The 21,649-nt window shown below is 44.5% G+C and overlaps 1 protein-coding gene across 2 annotated transcripts in view; it reads left to right on the top strand.

Moving 5' to 3' along the window:
• The window catches only part of AGTRAP (angiotensin II receptor associated protein), a 122,376-nt gene extending 101,196 nt beyond the window's left edge, over window positions 1–21,180 (top strand). Inside the window, exons 3-6 of one of the 2 annotated variants that reach the window (XM_069609916.1) lie at window positions 8,522–8,630; window positions 9,522–9,717; window positions 19,852–19,932; window positions 20,330–21,180. In XM_069609916.1, the coding sequence (XP_069466017.1) occupies window positions 8,522–8,630; window positions 9,522–9,717; window positions 19,852–19,932; window positions 20,330–20,430 (487 nt within the window). In that variant the 3' untranslated portion in view covers window positions 20,431–21,180. The remainder of the gene's footprint in view (window positions 1–8,521; window positions 8,631–9,521; window positions 9,718–19,851; window positions 19,933–20,329) is intronic. The other variant, XM_069609917.1, reaches the window with a different exon arrangement.
• Window positions 21,181–21,649: the final 469 nt, after the last annotated feature.

The raw sequence follows: 21,649 nt of genomic DNA, 5'->3' as shown, positions 1-21,649 counted from the left end.
CGCAGCATTAAAGGCCGGTTAAGTTGTACTTGTTTGTTCAATGTGGCATTTTGTACCGCGCACTATCAACGCGGAAGTGCTCCCCTGGCGCCCAGGCGGCTCTGAAAAAGGCAGAGGAGAGGGGGTGGGTTAGTGGTAATAACGTAACATACTCCGTTGCACTCTCCTCGCTACCAAATAGTTTCAGGCACAATAAATAAAATGAATAATTTTAATGAAGATCGGCTGGAGAGACTAATTTATGTTTTTGATACAGGTACATCCTTCCATAATGCCATCATTTCCAGGCCCCGGCCGACGGGTTCTTCAGCTGCCAGGTGCAGCTCCATGTCAACAACTTACCACCCTGACCATTTTATGGGACGATCGGCAAGGACCAATATGCCCTTACGCAGTACTAGCGGCTAGAAGCAACATCCCAACGGTTACGGTGGTGTAGTGCCTCGTTGGAACAGCCTTGCGATTATCAGTGCGACCATAGTGCTTCTTTTATCGTAAAACACCCTGTGTACCGCTAACGAACGGCACGTGACTCAAGATGAACTTTTGCGGATCGAGAGCAAAGACAAATGCGAATCGCTGAATATTCTCTAAACATTTGACGTCAAATAAATTTACTGTACTTTACCAATTGTACAATCGTGCTGTTTGCTTTTAAACCACAGTTTCATATTCCAAATCGTGGCGCGCTGTGTTGTGAGATGATCTGTGTTGTTTAACGGGTTTTGTGTGAAGTCGCGTAGAAGTCGACTGGGCGATTTTGGCTACTCAGCCCAGTAACGTCACTGAGAGAGGTGGGGAATTTGAATGCTTTGTTGATGTCAGGCTCAGGGGCGGGGGATATGATTTAGTGCCGCAAAAGCAGGTCAGCCTGGGCAATGGGGCAAGTGATAGGATTATCGCCTAATGTCGGCGCACAGCAGGCTGATTTATCGTTTGTTTAGTGGACGAAAAGTCGGGTAAGGTCCATGTGTACATTTTCTACAAACGACAGATCCATGCCTGAAAACACATGGCCGACCCATAGGGCAAATTAGAATTTGGTCACGGAAATACCCTTTATTCATTTAGTGGCATCACCATATCCCTGAAATGCTGTGGATGTGCTGTCTCTCAAAAGTAAATGCAGTGCATCCCATGCTCGTTGTCCATCTAGTGGACCCCCAGGAGGTGGTTGTGCCATCCCGTCCCCGTCACCATCCCCATCTTAATGATCTCCATCTGGGGGCATTGGAATGTTCCTGCGCTGGCACAGATTGTGCAGAATGGCGCAAACTAGAATAATTTTACCCGTCTTCACTGGGCTGTACAGCAGTGATCCGCCAGATCTGCTTAAATGGCGGAACCGGGCCTTCAGTAGTCCAAATGTCCTCTCAATCATGCCACGTGTGCGGTCATGTGCCATGTTGTACGCATCCTCATGCCTGTTCCTTGGCCTCGGTACAGGCGGCATCAGCCATGACGTGAGTGCATATCCAGAATCTCCTACATGGGATGTAGATGTGGGAGACATGTCAGTGTTAGTAGTATCATGTCTTCATCAGATGCAGTGCAATCTTGTGTCATTGGTCATTCATGCGTAAGTGTCATGCAGTGTTTTCACTGATGGGTGTTAATCTTCTATGGCCATCATAGTGGGGGTTGGCAGCTGGACATTGCCCAATGCATTGGTGTGCATGTGGCTTGTGAGTATGGCATTGTGCAGTGATGTGCACACATGGCAGGGTCACTCCACGGTGATGATATAGTAGATGCAGGACGTCTCATGTACAGCCATCATGTGCATTGTGAGTGCTGTGTTGCATATTATGGGGGGGTTTGCTGTGGCTCCAGGTGTGTGTGCCAGCGGGAGTTCAGGCTGTGTATGTCAGGTGGCAGGGTGTGTACGGCCACACTGTGGCTACCTGTCATGTGTTGCTTTGTGAAGTTTGGGTTCTGCTGTCTATTCAGTGGATGGGTGGGGGGGATGCATGTGCAGTCGCAGCAGCCCACTCACGTAGCTCATTCCCCTGGTCTCACACACACACCCCAGTTACACAGGTCCGGAGCATTGGCAGCTGTACTCCCCCAATAGCCATGTGCTTTGTCCAGCATAGCGTTCCATGTACCGTGGCAATGTTGAATTTCGCAGTACCATTGAGTCATGGGTTGAGCCCGGGAAACGTGCGCAGCAATGTGTAATCACTTGCGTCGCATCACATACCATCTGTACATTCAGTGAGTGGTACTGTTTCCTATTGCGGAATACCATTTCAATTGCACGTGCTACTGTCAGCTCAATGTGGGTGCAGTCGACTGCAACTATGCAATTTGGCATGACTGCTATGGCATGGAAGGCCAACTTGGTGGCAATCACCTGGGGAGGGTATGGGGTAGGAAAATCTGTTCAGACACATGGCGCAACAGGGCATCCAGTACCTGAACAAGGATTATTGAGAAACAGGGTTGTGATAGGCCGTGCAGCTCACTGACTGTGTGTTGATAGGTACCGGTGCCAAGAAAGTGCAGTACAGACACGACCTTCAGGAGATGGGGATGGTGGTGGGGATGTCTATGTGGCTGCTGATGTCCTCTATCAGGCCTGTGATGTACAGGATTGTTGGACGGTCCAGCCGGTATAATGTGTGGATCTGTCCTGTGGTGAGGTTCCAGGGTGAGGCCCTGATGCGTGGTATTGCAGGCTGCCTGCGGGGTGCTGCCGGCTGAACAATGGGGTTTGCCATGGGTACAGGGTTAGCTGGTTGCCGCCTGCGCCTCCTACGCCTCCGCCTCCTCCTCTGCAACATTACTGCCATCATGTGCAGTGCTGCCTGTTGGTTGAGTAGGCCCAGTCCCAATGCTACTAAAGCTGCTGCCTGCATGGTTCTGTTTTGAGTTGGGCTGGGTGTGGCCCTTTTGTACGCACCCAGTGGCCTGCTGGGTCCAGCTGGGCTGATTTGGTGCACCTGTGGCCTGATTCAGGACACCAGGCACAGTTTAACGTCATGTTCGCTGTGGCGGCGGTACCGCCACTGTGATCACGGTTTTACCGCCATTTTATTGTCGGTGTTTCCATGTCCACGCTAGTTGTGATGCTCGCGGTGTTTCGTATTGGCGGCAACGGAGGTGTTTCCGTGCAGGCGGAGTTTATGGGAGCTTTGACTCCGCAGTGGCGGTTGGTGGTGGTGCTATTTCCGGGTTCGCAGGTCATGATTAGGCGGACGCGGAAACAGTGCCGGTATGGTTATACCGGCTGCGTTAATTCTGGCACCGGAGCACTTGTAATGAAGCCCAATGTTCAAATGCAAGTTACGCTAAACGGCGTCGCACAGTGGCGGCGGCCCGATGGGAGGAGGTGTTGAAGACAGCAGTCCGAGTGTAAAGTTTTCCAAAAGATAACGTAACCGGCAATGTTATGTGAATAAATCAGGAAGGGTAGATGCGTGTGAATCACTTATATTTGGCGGTTTAAATAAAAGGGAGAGTCGAGGGAGCCAATCTCTGCCATGTGCCAGCATCCTGAAAACCCCCTTATTGCTGTTCTGCGAACATATGGGCACCAACTCCATGAACAGATAAAAAGGAGGCAAAAACTCACACATTTTCTGATCCTGCTTTATCGCCCTGGGCCTGGGTTGCAAAGAGTAAGCATTGCAGAGGAGCTGTGACCAACCCTGGACAAACGTGGACCTGCATACCAAATGTAGGATTTCTGTCTAATCTCAAAATGGCTGCCAGATCATTTAGATATTTGACATTGCGTGAATAGTATATAAGTGAGACATTATTTATCAATGACGGATAGCAATGGGTTAGGCTGAGAAAAACATGCACAATAAGAGACCTCGTTAGCGAACAATGAGCAGCTTATAAAACGGAAGAAACCAGACCAAGTGTGGCACTTGCAGGTAAACCACAGTAAGAGAGCGAGAGTGCTGGAGAGGCACAGAATTGCTGAAAGAGCTGGTAATGCTGAGAAGCCCAATAGAGTTGAGACCGCTGAGGGGCCTGAGAGAGTTGAAATGCTGCAGAGTGCTGGTAAATCCAGAGATACCTGTGGGATCACCTGTTGACCAAGAGAGCGACCCAACTACAGGGTGTGAGTATCCGTCACTAAACTAACTAAAGCGGAGGAAGCAAGTCACTCCCTGCCTCTAGTGAGCCAGGCACTATATCCCTGGAAGTGAACTTCCACACTATATTCCTCTAAGCTACAAATAGTGGACTGGGTGTAATACTCCGGAGACAGTCGTTGAGAGGTAAGCATACTGCCCACTATATTCAGGGACTCTGTTTAAAATAGGGATTCAGAGGGGTATCTGTATCCCTATCATACAGGGAACGTGATGCACCTATGATTCATTTATTTCCAACACCATTGACCTGTTCAATGAAAAGAACCAACTTTCTAGTTAGAGAGAAACTATAGGCATATATCCCATTATCCATCCCGAGGAGAATAGAACCTTTTTTGAACCAGATATCATTTGTTCTGCGTTCTGTTGGCTGACGCATGCTACCCCCTGTTTTGTGCCCTATTTTCCCCCCATCCGTTGAATAACTAGAATATCAAGAAATAATTTTCAGTTAACATTTTAATAACTTTGTTGTTGAAAATGCTCTATAAGTGGCTAATACAAAAGCACACACCTCCAACAACAATCTAGAAACATTGCACATAAGATGCATGCAGAGTTGGTTGATCTATGTGAACTAGCTCTTCACAATGAAGATGGTAATAGACTTATTAAAGAAGTTTTTGGATAACGCAAACTGGTCAATTCTTATCATGTAAAGAAAAGTTTGAGTCTTTGACACAAAGGCCTCAGGAAGAAGGGGGAGAACGAATTGTACAGAACACAGTCCACGGTATTAACAACCCCATCTAACCTCAAACTGGGCCTCAAGACCAAGGGAGCAGCCGTAGGGCGACTGGTGCATTCTGCTACGGATTCCAAGGTGACATCTGGCAGAGATGGGGAGGGGAAAAAGTCCAGCTCCTGGCTTTATAAACTAGAAGGAGCCGACCTAAGGGGCGTACCGGCCACTTTTGCTCCATAAAAAAATAGGGAGTAAAATATTACTCCAAAATCTTATCTGGAGCACTGCGAAGGAGGCTTACATGTCACAAATGGAGAAAAAGGGCAGGGTGAGGCGGAATTAAGGGGCAAGTGGTGTTGCTCTCACCACAAGCAGGCCTCCAGTAAACCGCGACTAAAGATTGAAGCCATTGGGAACGTCCTTAAGGGATTTGCCCATTACCCCGATGCCAAGTGTGAAAGACGGACTCTTTACCACCCAAAGTCGAGCATCTCATGTTGGCCTTGAAGACTCCAAGCTTGCCATCGTTGGGGTAAGAGGACACTTCAGGGTTCAGCAGACAATATGCCCACTGGCTGTCAAAGAACTTTAATTATGGCCCTATTGTACCATGTGACATTTTGATGGCAAGACGGGTAGCTTGGATTGATCAGCTCGACATTTTTCAAGGAGTATAATGTGTTAACATTCAGGTCACCCAAAATTGTTGCCCATTTGCTGTCTGGAAGAGAACTGCATCCCAAGTTTAGTTATATTAAACTTTCAAGCTCCAAACCTTCAAAAACAAGGAAGAATATATCTTATATTAAGGTGGGTTGGTTTTCACAGGAATGTAGGCTAGCAAAACAGGACTTCATAATTATCCTTAAATCAACTCCTTATAGCCCAAAAGAGGTGAAATTAGAGAGATTTGTGTATAAGAACACCTGCATGGTCGTAAAAAAGATCTGGGCAGAAAAGAAGGCATAGGAAATGGAAAAGGCGGCATCCTTGAATAATTCCTGAAAATTCTCGTCACTTCTCGGAACTACAAAAGTGCCCAGAAATGAAGCCTTTTGAAATGCATTGTGATCTCTGTGTTGGCTCCCAAGCTTGGACAGAGTGTTTTCAGGAGGTCTATTCAAATGAAGGAATGGACAGTGGATTTAGTCTGTCAATTGACTCACCTTTTACTGTTCATGGTCCACAGGCAGAGTTCTCATTAGAAAAAGTCAGGGAAGTCATCACTACACAAGCCGCCCTCAAAAGTCCCGGCTCTGGTGCGATTCCGGCAGACCTTTTCAAATTTGACTTAGACCTTTGGGTTCCCTTTTTAGTGAATACTTTTAGTGCCATTTGGTACACATGCCAAATTCCCAGCAGCTGGCGAAAGGCCCTTATCGTGCCGATCTACAAGAAGGATGATCAGACGGTTCCCCAATCATACCACCCAACTGCGCTACTAGACAGTCGGCAAGCTCTTTGCCAAACTGGTTTGTATCCGGCTAAATTGAGTGGCTGTTGGCATAAGGGATTTTTAGCCGAGTCGCAGGGAGCATTCTGCTCCGAACTGGGTACACGACAGCAAACTCTCAGTATCTCCTCCCGGTGCCAAAACATTTATTATTTGTGCAAAGCACCAATTTACTTGGCTTTCATGGACCTCTCTACTGCATTTGATGTGGTTAGTAGTGCCAGGCTCTGGGCGGCCTTAAAAGGATTAAAAATACCCCCAAACCTTTTAGCACTAATTAAGCTTTGACTCTTTGATACTCGGGCAGCTATCCGTTTTGGACATGTGGACGAGTGTACGGAGTGCTTCAACATGGGTACGGGTGTGAAACAGGGCGGTGTCTTGGCACCATTCCTGTTTAACCTCTACACTAAACCTTTAGAGTCTGAGTTGAAGGCTACACTCGCTGACGCTCCCTTGATTGGGGGTGCACACATTCCAGTACTGAGTTACACAGATGATGCAGTCTTAGTTGCTAGGACGCCTATAGCATTGCAGGCTCTTAACAAATATTCAGAATTCATGGGAGCAAGAGACCTTGAACACATTAATGCCACCAAATCAAAGGTGGTGATGATCTAGGGGGGGTCTCAGGGGCGGGGTAGTGGATTATCCTCTTACCTTATGCAAAACAATATTAAACTCGAGCTGGTGGATCAATTTAGTTATTTGGGATTGGTATTCACAAACATATGGCAGGGGAGGCACCACTTCTATAAACAAGCTCAGACTATGGGCCAAATATGTGTAGCCATTAACAGCACTGTAAACTCTTTAGGTTACCAGTCCATTGCAACGAGCTGGAAAATCTATAGGCCAAACCATGTGCAATAGCACTTAATGGTGCTGAGCTTTGGGCACTTGAGGCCACCTATTTAATTCAATTAAAGGAGGACTCCTTTAGTACACGTCTCGATCTCGCACGCTCTGCCCTGCTTTTTGCCATGCCCTCTAAATTGAACCATCGTTCATAAGCAATGAACTCGGGTTAAGGCGAATTTGTATGTTTTTATCCCTGTGGATAACCCTGAATCTGTCTTGTCCCATAACATTCAGAGGGACCTTATTGTGAGAGAGAATGTGTGTATATAGGATCCCCTGGTTAAACTATGTGTTTAAGGCCTTATTGAAAGCAACCGCAGGAGACCTTTTTACGTATTATCACCAAAAATGATGTTGGGCTGATCAGTGGGAACCCTAAACTCAGGACAGATAGCTGAGTGCTCATTTCTGACATCTGTACGTAGGACGCCGGTTCGAATCCCAGCATGGCCAATATTGCCTTTCATCCTTCGGAGGTGGAAACATTGAGTACCTTGTGTTGGGTAATGATATCCACTTTTATTACAGTGCTTTGATGCCCTCGGGTGAGCTAGCGCTATATAAAAACTTGTATTATTATTTTTGTGGGATACATAGATGTGGGGAAAAGAACTGCTCAAACCATCAGAGCAAGCTTACATCTCCATCCCGGGCCAAGGATGGATGACTTCTACCAGATTGCGTGCCGCAATGACGGGTCCCTTATCACACCTTTCAGGTTCGTCTTTTTGCCGAGTGGTATGTTATACAATTGGACAACACACCCCTACCTTCCCACAGAGCCCTCAAGGAGAGGAGGACACTAAGCACTTTATGCTCCTATGTAAGTTATACACAGAGATTGGGTGGAAGACCCTTTTTCCCCAGTTTAGGTGTACGGGTATGCAAACCATTAGGTTGGCTCTCGCATGTTTAATAGCCGTCGCAGAGCCGGCAGTTTCAGCAGACACTCCACACCTACATTTCTATTCCGATCTACAATAAGTATGTGGTTCTATTTTGTAAAATGTATGAGTTATTCATTCTTCCATGTATTTCATCTATATATTTATGTCAAAGTTTGTGTTTTTTAATGTGTTGTACTTTTATGGCTAACTTTGCAATATTTCAATCTCTTTACATTTTTTAGAGAAAGTATTTGCATTATGTTTTATCATAATTGAGCGCCTATCATTGAAATGGCCGGATGCTCATGCTGTGCTTGCTACATTGCATGAAAATCCTGCATGCTGCATTGTAGAACATCCAGCCGTCTGTATTGCGTACCTGCTAAATATACTGCATTGCACACATAGTGTGTGCTGCTCTTTAACCTGTATGTTGCATTCAATGAATGTCCTGCCTCCCGCCCCTGAGGTTGGGCCCCTGTACACACCCTACATGCCCTGTGTGTCTTGTCACTTACAGGGGCTGTATGGCTTGGATGCCGCAATCATATGCCTGGGGAAACTTTAGCGTGCTCGCACTGGGCGTCTGGGCCATCGCCCAGAGAGACTCCGTTGATGCAGTGATCCTGGTGAGTTTTGCATGTCTACAGGGAGAGTGACTTTCTGGCTGTAAGGAGAGGGCAGTGCAAGCAGATTCCTGATAGGTTTATTGATAACATGCCATTCGGGAGTGTCTTGTCCTACAGATCTTGGGATTGATGGCCACCTGTTTTGAGGAACCACTTTGCAAAGTTAGATTTAGGATTGGTGATCAAGCACCCCTGTATATGCAGCTGTCTGCCAAACGAGCGGCCTCTGTGCTTATTTACATGTTGGCGATTGCAGAATGCACAGGCAAGGTGGGACCAGATACCACAGACCCAGTGCTCCAGATAAGATTTTTAAGTTGGGAGTAAAATGATTTTTAGGGATTAAAAATGTAAATCCAATTCCCAATGGGAGTATTTCATCAGCGAGTAAAACTGTTTAAACTGGGAAACGGAAATGTTTTTGTAATCATTATTTCGTTACACCTAGTTATGCATACAGATTAAAAGATACATGTTTACTTCCTCTGTTCACACAGTAATAATAGAAGTTTCTTAGCACTGCTGGTCCAAACCTATCCATGGGGCTGTGTGAGTGAAAGCAGGGGCACAAGGTTATGTGTCCGTTTCCCATTTTTTGTTGAGGGTATTTATACTCTGTATCTTTATTTTTTGGGAGTATTTGCCTATTTGTAGGGAATAAAAGTTGCTGATACACCACTTATCTGTAGGACCACACAGACCACTGACCCTTCGCTCCCTCTCTGATGATTTTAGAGGTAGGGCTGAACAGTGAGGAGAGAGATCTTAGGGCTATGAAGAGGATTTTCTAATGTTTTGTATGACTGGGTGGGGTGGGTTAGAATATTATAGGGATGGATTTTGTGTTCTGCAATGTCCTCTGGATTTAATAGTTATTTTTTTTTTTTCCAGTTTCTGGTTGGACTTGTAATGACCATCCTGACGGATGTCATCCACGTCAGTGTGTTTTATGTGGACAGAAATGTGTCTGATTTCTTCCGCTTCAGTGCTGGAATGGCCATCCTCAGTCTGATCCTTAAACCGTTTTCCTGCTTCTTTGTGTATTTCATGTACCGAGAGCGAGGAGGAGAAGTACACCTTCCCTTTGGTGAGTAGCAAAAGTCTGGTGGTTTGAGTAAGGGGAGGGGGGGGCGGGTGAATGACTGCGTGTGCATGCATGGCTGTGCTGTGAGTAAATATGGGCAAAAGGTTGGAGGCTCTGTTGGGACATGGTACTGTGTCTAGCGATCTGGGAGGGTACCCTCTACAATCAGGTTTCTGTCCCTTGCAATGTACTACAACGACTTTGCTTGCAGCCTGGGGCGATATTTTTAGTGATGCCTTTTCTGGTCATTTTTCATGATTAGTCTCTGATCATAGCTAGATCTCTTTGGTTATCCAGAAATTAACCAAATCCCAGTCTGTTGAAGTTGGCCCTTTTCCCCTCTAGACTGTTTTGACGACTTCCAGGGTTTCCTCCAAACTAAAATATCACTTGTATGCTGACGACGCTCACATTTATGTCCAGGACTTTCTAAGTGTTTCCTGCATGAACAAAGTCAGAGGCTGGATGATTAAAAAAAATGCTCTGCAGCTCAATCCCACAAAAAGGGGGTATTTATTTTGGCCTTAACATTTTCATAATCACCCAGACTGCTCCCCTCAGCCTCTGTGTATTTTGACATGCCAGCGTCTTTTTCTAGGAAAGCCAAACATCTAGGATGCATGTGGCACTCTATCATGGGTTGAAAACAAATATAGGTCCTCATTTATTTCAGACTTTGTTGCGTCATGCCCTGCCTTTCATCGCATCAGATGACTACACTGCTTTAGTAGGTTCCCTTGGCAATTGCAAACTGGATTGCACAAATACGCCCTTGGCAGGGACCCCAGAAAATCAACTGGCTTGGTTACTGATAGCCACAAATTATGTGTCTTGTTTTTCAGCTGCCCACATTTTTCAGGGTCCCCCAATTGAGGTAGTGCCTTCATTGGCTCCCTGTTAGACAAAGAAATAATTTTAAGCAACTTCTGTATGGTCTTAAAATAGGTGCATGGTCTTGCTCCCTCTTATCCAAGAAGATCAAACTTTAGTCCTGAAGATGCTCTTCTGATCATCAATGTTGACTTTCAATTTCCATTTCAAAGAAGAGGTGATGGATGGTTTTCAGTCTTTGGCCTATGAATGTGGGACTCTTTGCTGCGTCAACTTGGAAACTTAATTTCCCTGATTTATTTCCAGAAAGCCTTCAAAACGTATCTTTTTATTTGTCCTCAACCTTGCCTATAAGTGTATTGTGAACTCGCCTTTGCGTAGATGCAGTTAAGTCAGTCTGGTTATTAAAGCGTATTAACAAGCAACTCCAATCAGATCATATCATGGTGCACCTGTGCTTTGAGTAAAGTTGGATAGAAGGTTGGAGACTTTTTGGGATGTAGCATGTTGTCCAAGGACCTGCAGGGGTACGTACGGCTTTGATTGGAGGCCAGGAGATCAATTGTACACTGGGTGCTGGATGCACGTTTACAGCCTGTACTTTTTTTTTACTAACGTCAGTGTAATTTATCAGCCAGATCCACAGTATAAAGTAGAAGACATGCTGTTGCAGTCTGTGCACCGTTTTTGCAGGCAGTAAAACATTCAGTGCCTTCAAGGTTGTCTGGCTAATTTCACGAATCAAAAAATCAACAAAAAGGCTGGATCCAAATTGAATTGTGCAGCGGGGTGCAGATTCTATAACTTCCAAACTCCCATTATAAAAATATCTGTATTCAAATAATTCTAATGCAATAATCAATAAAATATTCTGTTTATAAAAACCATGACATTTTAATCCGTCATGTATTCTTAAACATACCACTCGTACTCCATCAAACACCACACATATCAACAACAAATCATAATACAAAACTGCATAATTAGTAAACATTAAACCAAAAAAAGGTGTACATGGAAGCACTGCTAATATAAGTGCACACTCTAATGTGTGCATCAACGCCAAACATAACATAACATGTCATGTTTCTGTTCTTATAGCAATCAAATCCTGAACATTCATCAGGGGCTGACCAACAGTATTCTGTCCTATTGAAAGAAGAGATGTGTGGTATAGAAATCTCCCCATCTGTAACACAAATCAAACACATGCAATTAATGCAAATTCTTCCTACTGGATAATTCATAAACCCCTTCCAACCTTGGTGGAAATACCTTATTCTTTCAGGCAGGGAAATGGCATCAAAATTAATGATGCACACAGTGCAAACAAATGAAGCCACATCTGCAATAAAGCATGCACGATACTGCCGATTACTGTGTCCTTCAAACTCTCTCCCTGGCCAAATCATCCATCACCTCAAAATAGGTGTTCAAACTACTGCAGAATATACTACTTCACTGCGTTCAGTCCACGGCCACCATCCAGAGTATGTGTGATGCTGGAAAGGCCTTTAAGAGGGACAGGGCCGCCTAGTCCTTGTTTTACCACGTCTCTGTATGCGTTTTCTCAGTTTTCTGCCAATGAGGTCCAGCCGGATCCTCTTGCAGTGCAGCTCTTCATGTTTTCCTTTTTGGTGAACACCACCCATGGGATACCCTTATGTTTTTGGGCACTTGTGTGTTGCCCACAGATCAGGGTATGGGCTGGTGACGGCTACATGCCCACTTGGCAGTGGCTCTAGTTGTCCTCCATTTTTGGAACACCCAGGCCCTGCCATAGGAATCAATGGATTCCGGTAGAAGGCAAGATGTCTTGGTTTCTATTGCCTTTTACCTTGTTTCCCAAGACCTGGGAAGCTCTGACTCAGTCCGCTCCCCCTGACTGGCTGTTGGGTGGAAATACCATATATGGCTCTGGGCCTGCCTCCTGTCAGACTGACGGAAGCCTTCCCAGGGGCTGTGCGTTGTGGGTACACCCTAGGCGTGCCTGACTGAAACTGGAGTGAATGCAATGTAGTGTACTGAAAGGCTGGGTACTTGCCCCAATCCATATTCTTTGTTATGGGTGTCTGGGTGGAGTGAATGGCCTGAATCCCTGTGAGCCTGATTAGCTGCCTGCCTACATGAATGCCCTTCTGCGTGACTGGATAACTGAGCGTGGCTCAGCCTAAGTGAATGGGGTCCAAACGTGTGTAACATGGGACCTCTCACTCACCAATTTGTTCAGAAGTCGAAGCTAAAGCAAGAAGTTCCTTGAGGCCCAGCTGGAGAAGTCTGCTGCTACATTTTCTTTGTGCAATCCAAAAGCTGCTGTGTTCTTCCAAGAACTGATCCAGAGAGGACCTGCAAAGGAGACCTCTTCCTGAGCTACGAGGGACCATCGTGCGACCTGCTACTCTTCATCCGAAGTCCCCTGGAAGCCAGTCCTGTGTGCCTGTTGTCCGGAGAAGGGGTCTTTGTGAATCCTGAAGAGGAGTGCATTGAAGAAGTCCATTGGTGTCACCCAGGTTCCTGGAGGAGCGTTTGTGACTGTTGGAAGCCTTTTGCTGTTTACAGCCCAAAGGAGGGGGTACCCTGGCATAGTGCTGCTGGACACCGGAGCTGTGAGTTCCAGACTGCATAAGAATACGTCAAAAGACCTCTTCGCCATCATCACAGACCACTTTTTCCCCTCCGGAGAAGGTCCAGTGTTGCTGAGTGCAGAGGAAGGTCCACCGGTGAGTATCCCGCCACCAGAATCCAAAGAAGATGTCCCGGGGGTCCAGACTTGGTGAGGGTCCGTGGTCCACTTAAGTGGTCCAGTCTAAGTCACCAGAAGCCGCCCATAGGTCTGTACTGCAGCACAGAAGAACCAAAAGGGGAAAATCCGCAATATATATATTTTTTAATTGATTTAGTTGAATTAATCAACTTTTCAATTTCATTTTTATCATTACATACATAAAAAATACAAACAGCAAAGAAAAAAAGATAAATACTTTGACAATTAAGATGCAACAAGATACATATAATACAAAAAATAAAGACTCAACATTTAACAAAGTGCTAACGATATACTTACAAAATCAAAAACCATTTAAAATATATAGCCAACATGTAACTACATAAATTTCATTAGCTAAAAAAAACAAGACAAAAAGTAGACAAGGCTAATGATATGTCTCTTGTTGCTTATTTTTCATACACACAATTTCATTTCATGTAATCTTGCTCTAAGTTTAAAGATGTTAGAAAATTGTAGCATCTTCTGAGCAGAGCCTGCAATGTGCGCCCAACACATTTTCTCTTCCATTTGTCCTAAATATTGATGAAAGGTTCTGTAATGTGTTACTCTCGGATCTTAATTTAGTGCATTCAGTAATTAAATGTGCAGTTGTTTCTTCGACCCCCCTTAATCTTGCAAAATCTACATACATTGTCTGCTTTTGATATAAGTTTACGTTTACAAGCCAGGCCCCTCGTGGGCCATAGATTGAAAAGAAATCGCAAAATGGCATGTCTATAAAAAACAGTCGGTATTTGCTCACAGTACTTTTGTTTTGGTTTGAATACTTCAGGTGATATAGACTGGTAGCTTAGACCTCTTTCCTGATTATCAATCCAGTCCATTCTATAGATAGACTTTTTTGCTTTATCAGGGTTTGTTTATTAACATATCAATTGAAACATCTGCGTGTGACATAATCTGATAAATTGTTACTAACCACTTCTTCACAAAAGGATGATGACTTGAGACCATATATTCTGATACTGTTTTTAGTATGCTCGGACTACTTGTAGATATTATACATTTTCGAAAAAGAGCACATACTTTCCAACAGAAATTCGCATACAATGAAGTAAGTCCTAGTTCATATCGGATCCATGCCATGGGAATGCAGTGTGGTAGTTGTAATATATATATCCAGTAACGTTTTTCCCATTTCTCACAGATGCAAGATGATAACGGAATGCCTGTCTCCATACCATATAAAATGGTGGGAATTACTTTGGCTTTCCAATAGGTCAAAGCAGGGCGTATTGTGAATTTGCCATACCGAGATTGCATGATTTTTGCCTGAGACACCGCAGTGCACAACTTCTGTTCAATCCGCAATATTGCGAAACCCAACACCAAAAGTGACATATGCACCGGTCGCCCCCAAGTCATCAGAGTCTTAGTCTCCTCTGCCAAGCCTTTAAGGAGCCCAGAGCAAGTTTAATCTTCCCAGGACTTCTACAGTATGAGAAATCATCAACCAAAGGAGAGCATTGCAAAATGTAACATCTTCAGAAAGACTTTGGTTCCATTTTTCTTCTTGGACTCCGCATCCCAGTGGCTCCTACTTCCAAGGGGGGAGCCCATACTACAAGGGAATCGTCTAGTGAAACCAAGAAGCTCTGCCACTTCGCCTGCCAAGGCACCAAAGATACGAGGAATAGCCCCAGGAGTCATCCAGGGGTCCCGGATTCATCTTGGATCCTGTTCTCCCGTGGCCTGTCCGGTTATTTGGGGTGGTAGAAACTTTAAGAAGAAAGCAGAGGGTTATTGAACATTTTTGGACTGGGCTGTAAAAGACAAGATACGTTGCTCCCTAACTTTTCCATTACAGGTTTCCTGGGTGGGGGTGGTCCTCGCACAGAATTGTGTATCTAGACTAAAGAAAGCATTCTGCCACTGTGGATAACTAACCTGCCTTTCTTCCCTATTCTGTGCTGTTACACCTCACTTAAGAATTCACATGCCTATTTAAAAATGTCTGCAGTTGGTGCATTTGTTACTGAATTAAAGTATTGTGTGGTACCTCATAGTGTATATGTTTGCCATTCTTTGAATAGAACTGCCCAAGTACACAGTGTTATTATTTATGTGTGTATATATATTGCTGAACCTTATTTTACATAAAGAAGCTGTGTTATCACCTAACATAGTATGTGGATATTCCTTTGTGGGGCTTGGGGACTCACTGTACTTAAGAACCTGCATGTATCACCTCCTGAGTGCTTAAGCCTTGGTTACTCGTCCAAGCTATCATATAGAGAACCTTGGCTGGGGTGCTCTGTGCCTTTGTCCCAACCATATAGAGGACAGAAGTACAGATACCCACCTCCAGTCTTTACAGTATACTATGTCAATTCATGCAATTAATAAACCTGTGAATGGTAAACAACAAACCGTCACTTTGTGATAGTATTACCTAAAGCACAGATGCTGCAGTGTTCACTTTAGTGAGGACACCTCGTCCTGCATGCCTACTGTCCATCACTAAATGGCTATATGTGTCAGGGCTGTCTACGGCTTCTCTGGTTCTGCCGTTGTCGATTTATTTAAATGCCATGATGCGTCCCAATATGTAATGTCAGGATTCCCACTGTAAACGGTAAAACAAAACGTTGCGTGTCAGTGGGGCTATGCAGGCTGCATCAAAGGGGTTTTACATAGCTCCCCTTGCATAGGAACGCATACTTTATTATGATCATAACCTCATACGGCAGCTGCCTTTTGGGTTCTCTTAATTCCTGGGAATCTGACTGATCGCATCGAGGGATTTCCCAGCATACGCAGGTTAAAAGCCTGAAAAAGCCTGAACTCCTTAAGTTTATCGCAAGCACAAGTTCTTTTCCTCTGGTCTGGTAGAGAAAGGGTGTTCAGATTTGTCTCCCTAATGTATCCTATAAATTGGGATTGAGGTGGTGAACCTGTTATTAGGTGTTCTTTATGCTTGGTGGTAAGGTTTTGGTGAATGGTCGGCTCATGAGGTTCTGTTTCCGTCCACTCCCACACCGGAGAGGTTTGGGAGTAACAGTCAAGTTGCCAACAATCCTGGGGTATAAATTCCCTATGTGGATTTGGGATATCTTGCAAGAGAGTAGAAAATGCAGGGAAGTCTCTTCCCACGATGACTTCTTCGGGGAGCCCAAGAATAATGGCGGATGACACTAGCCGTGATTCTCCCCTGATGTTAATGTACACGGGTATCTTGGGATAAACTTTATCTCTGTGTACACATGTGACTCTAACTAGAGTTGCATTTTCTAGGTCTGCTGTTGTCACCAAATCAGCCCTTATGGCGGTCTGTTTGCTGCCTGAATCAATTGGTGCCTTTACGGGCCTTCCATTTACTAGGGATTTTTCATACGTAAAATCAGTTGATGACTAGCATAGACATATGCTGAAGGTTTCTAGATAAGCCTCTGTTTCTTCCCACTCGTCCCCTCTGAGGCACCCTATTTGCATAGGATCTTCTTTTAGATTTTTAGGGCAATGACGAGCCAGATGGCCAGTTTCTTTACACGAAAAACAAATCGGGGCGACCGTTTAATTCCTTTAAGTTCTTCTTTCCTGCTTTCCTCATTACCCTTCAGGTCTGGTCTTCTGGTTTCTATTCTTTCTTTCGGGATCCACAGCGGCTGCTGCTCCTCCCCGCCTTGGCTGGTTACCCCTGTGGGCATCCGGTATCTCTGACACACAATGCAGAATGCTCCAGTCTAGTTTCCTGGCCTTGCGCTGTCTGACTCCAAGGTTTCTTTAAAGTAACGTTTTTTTGCCAAAAAGGTCATGGGTATTTCCCTCCTTGCAAACCCTTCTTGGTTTGTGGTCTCTCTCCCTTCGTTCAGCTGCCAACTCGAAACTGCTGTTCCTTCATGTGCTTTGCCTCTCTGAGTGTGCTCTCATGCTCTGCCTTTTATCTGTGTGGGGAAGTTTAATGGAAGTCATGTGCGAGTGATTGTCAGTAATTGCCTGACTTTGCCTGACCATTGTAGCGGTACATGTCGGGTACACTGCTCGGGTGTGAGTCTCTTTTCTCCCAAAGCGGCTGTCCGTGTGAAAGTGTCTGTGAAGGGAAAGGGGGTGTGGGGGTAAAGTTCCAGCGTATCCTACCTGGTAGGATGGGGTAAAAGGTATTACAGGGGGAGGGGCTACCACGTCTCTCCATTCGGTGTCCCACTCCCTGAAGACCCCTCATCCAGGTGATCCTCCTGCACTGTTCCACCCCCAGGAACTGGATCCAAAAGCAATGGCCGTATCCTGGCCACCTGGATGACAGATCCTCGGGAACTAGCGGGTGAGACACCCTCTGCTTTCTCACACTACCCTCTCGGTTTGTACCATTCTACCTTTTCATTGAGACCTTTAATATGGCTCTCGGTGAGAAAAATCAGCTTCTGTTCAGCTTTTGTCAATTTATTTTCTTTCTCCTTTTTGCTGTCTCAGAAGTTTTCAATAGCACCGTCGACATTAAGTTCTCAAACTGTTGTTGTATTTCCATAAAGTGTTTAACTAAAGGGACCTTTTCAATTTGCTTTTTGAAACAACTTCTATGTTCAGTGATCCGATAATCTTCCGGATCGCTTTGCCAATATATTAGCGCCACACGAATACATTATTCAATATACTGCACACTTGGTATTGCAGTTCATAAAACCCGGTTGTGAGCAAAGTTTGATCAGACCCAAATCTATCCATTTCAAAGGATACCTTTGTGCTGCTGGTCCTTTTCAGCCTAAGAAATTGGCTGAAAGGAAGATTGTCACCGATATGTTTCACATGGTGATGGTATTAGCATAATTGACATAAAACATTTGACATAAAACATTTGATAACCTTTTCATTAATTATGTACTAATTAATTCAATATATATATATATGGGGGTGGGTAAGAGTACAGATTAGGTTCAGAAGAAGTGGTGTGGTCTCCCCCCGCATTTTGGACTGGGAAAAAAAGGTCAAATAAATTTGATCAAATTTGATTAGGTCAAATATTTTAGGTCAAATAGACCCAAACCCATGGTGACTGGAGAAGTGGAGCAATGAATTTGTATCCGTACACTTGTTGAACGGTTTAATTAAAAGGTGACTTCTGTGATGGTAAATGGTAATTTCCAGAAAGTTAAGTTGGCTGTAGCTGAAGCTGTGGGTAAACTGCAGGAACCTATTCTGTTTATTAGGCCAGTCAAAAAATGCTTCGTCTTCCGCAATCGTGCCTTTCCACAAGACAAATTTGTCTATATAACGTTTCCATTTGGCGATCTTATTACCAAATGGACTAGTTTCTGAACAGATTATCAATTTCTTAAAACCTTCAACATAATACATTGGCCAGGTTTTGGGCCATCCTGGCCCCCCATGGCGGTGCTCTCTATCTGTTCTCAAAAAATTCCGATAAAGTAATTATATGTGAGGGCAAGTTTCAAACACCACAGTAAATCTAATTTGGAACAGGATCCCCATCAGCTCTCTTCAGTAGCACCTCTTCTACCACCTCCAAAGTCGCATGTTTGGGAATCCTCGAGTACAATGACACTGTCTAGCCCAATCATCACATTTTTCCGGGGGTCTAAATCAAGATTTTCAATAACACCTATGGCATGGCCAGTATCTTTGATATACAACCTCATATTTTTAACCAATAGATTGAGATAGTGGTCTGAAAATTTTGATGGGGGTTCCGATATGGAATTGATACCTGATACGATATTACGTCCTGGTGGTGATTGTACAATTTTATGTATTTTGGGCAGATAGTAAGAGTATGGCATGCTCAGATTTTGATTCATGAGAAAAATCTGGTTCCTGTTTTGTTATCCACTGTCTTTCGACCGCCTTCTGTAATTTAATGGTCATATTGGTTTTACGAATATCAGTGGGGTCCACCTCCAGCTTCTTATAACTTTTGTTGTCCCTAATCTACATCACTTGATTTTGGAGGTACAATCATATTTGTTTATTTTGTCCATTGGATGGGTGGGGAACGTGTAAATGGTGGAGAACGACCCTTTTGATTTTTTTAAATATTTATTTTAATAGCAAAGATGAAATGTAACTTTTACATTTAAGAAAGTTATGTACCCAACAAAGGTTGTCACTCCTCTGCCAGGATCCCAGAGGGGACAGGAAGATAGTATTTGCTTGGAGTGCTGCTTGTGTCCCATCTAAATAGAGTAACTTCTTTTCTTGCACTCTTTTACAGTGCCTTCTAACAAAACATTTAAATGTCACGTGTTTACAAAGCACGTGACATTTGTGCCATCCTATTACTCTGTTGCAGAGTACTTGCATGCTTCTTGGCATATAAGGGAAATGAGGCACAGGGTGTGGTCTACTTTGACCAAGGTTGGAATCAAGGATTAGACCTCTCGTCTCCTGGTCCCAAAGCAGAAGATTTAAACTTTAGGTAGTCTCTATTCTTTTCATGTCTGAGTGTAATATATTGGACCTTCCTTAGTATCTCACCACCACTTAACAGCTTGCTCCCCTTCTTCTGCTATGCACTTCTGTCCTGTTTGTTTGTGTTTTATGTTGTCTTCTCTTCCCCTAACCAGTTTCCTCTACAGATCTGGAGTCTTCCACCGACAGCCGTTTTACCTGCGACAGCATGGACTCAAGAGCACCTCCTGCTGCGGGTAGGGAGCCATCTCACGACTCCCTCCCCCCGACCCATCTAGTGAGCATATAAGAAATAGTTCCACCCAAGGTCGAGGTTAGACAGGAATTGCCACTTAGCCATGCTCATGTGGACTCATTCTCACGCATGAGCTCATCTTTCTCACCCTTGAGTTCCCTGCATAGTCCTTCCTTTTCTGTTCCATGATTTGAGTCATGCAGAACACAGACAAGTCTTATGTCGTATGGCAGAATTCCCAAACAAGTTGTACTTTCTTAGTTTGTCAAATGTGTGTGTACAATAAACACCAGCTGCTGTTTTTTCCAGCATTGTTTTTTGGGTTCCTTGAGTTCCTCATGGTTGATCTTTGGTTTCTGGAGCTGTTATCACCTAACTAACCTTTTCTCTCTTTACAGGTTTCCCCATCGTTGCCCAGGACCGTAGTGCCTACCAGAGCATTGACCAACAGGAAGCACCAATGGAGCAAGAGGGAAAAATGCCTCCCCACCAATACTGAGGCTCCCTGCCTGGAAAGCTCTGAAGCTTGGCATCTCATCCTGGCCTGCTAGGTCTAGTAAGCAAGAATGCTGAACGTAATCCAGGGCTGTTGCGTGACATCTTGAACTCTCCTCCATACTGGGGAAATTTCAGCAAGAGATTGGCTCTTCCTTGAGACTGGCGTGCCCTGCCACAACTGTCCGTCTGCTCATAGTTGTGTGTACCCTGCATGGGTGAATTCATTGCATATCCTGTTCTGATGCGTTCAAGTCTATGGCTATGCCTGGTGTTGGCCATGGTGCGTGTGCGATAAGTGGCTGCTGAAGTTTGAGCTTTAATCCCTGGATAGAAGCTGCCACATGGAGATGGTTCCTCTTCTTCATTCTCAAAGGACAAGAAAAGCCAACTGTGTTCCTCTTGGGATGAATCGTCCAATTCTGGGGCATTGGTTTCTCTGGGTGGTGCTGCTATTCTGCTTCCAGATCACAGGTTCCTGGATCCAAGTCCTGTGCCATTGAGGAACAGGTTGGTTTTCTCTGGACCATTCCAATGACTTTGGCATCCATTCCACTTCCACTAGAAGCTGTAGAGGCCAGGCCTCCAAGCTCTATTGGAACATCTGTGCATTTTTTGTTACATACAGAATAGCTAGTGAGTTTGTCTCTTGTACATATTTCGGTGCCTTCTACTGTTCTGTGCCTTTATCAGCAGAGCTTGTACTCACATGTTAAGTCTCTGCAATAAATAAAAAGATCCACAGAAAAAGTGACTCCCTTATAACTTCTCTGTGCATTAACCAACTCCCATCCCTTTTTAGGTTTTCTTTACCATAGTCTTTAACTTACAACTTTTATACACCACAATAAAGGAAACTCTTAAACTAGCAGAACCTTCTCCTCTCCCTCTCTCTTTCATCCCCTCCTTGCTTCCCCCTGTTCTCCCGTCGCCACCAGTTCCTTGACTGTCTGCCACCCTCCCTTTGCCATCACCACCCATTTTCCCTACCCCCAATAGATTTATTTTTCATTGATGGTGAGTTAAACATATCAACATGGTTTATGTGATAAATGCTTCCTTGATATAGAACAGCTGAGATTGCACAATATTTACCTTCAATGCCATGTAACTGAAAATTGACAGTAGAGATATTGCCTGATAATGCCCATATGTTACATTTTCAGACTTCTTTCAGGCCCCTGGGTTCAGTAAACCAGTCTACCTGCTAGATACCCGCACAC

Source organism: Ambystoma mexicanum, chromosome 8 (assembly GCF_040938575.1).
Source record: "Ambystoma mexicanum isolate Mex_15411 chromosome 8, UKY_AmexF1_1, whole genome shotgun sequence".
NCBI classification, from domain to species: Eukaryota; Metazoa; Chordata; class Amphibia; order Caudata; family Ambystomatidae; genus Ambystoma; species Ambystoma mexicanum.
This window is presented reverse-complemented; position numbering and strand designations above follow the sequence as displayed.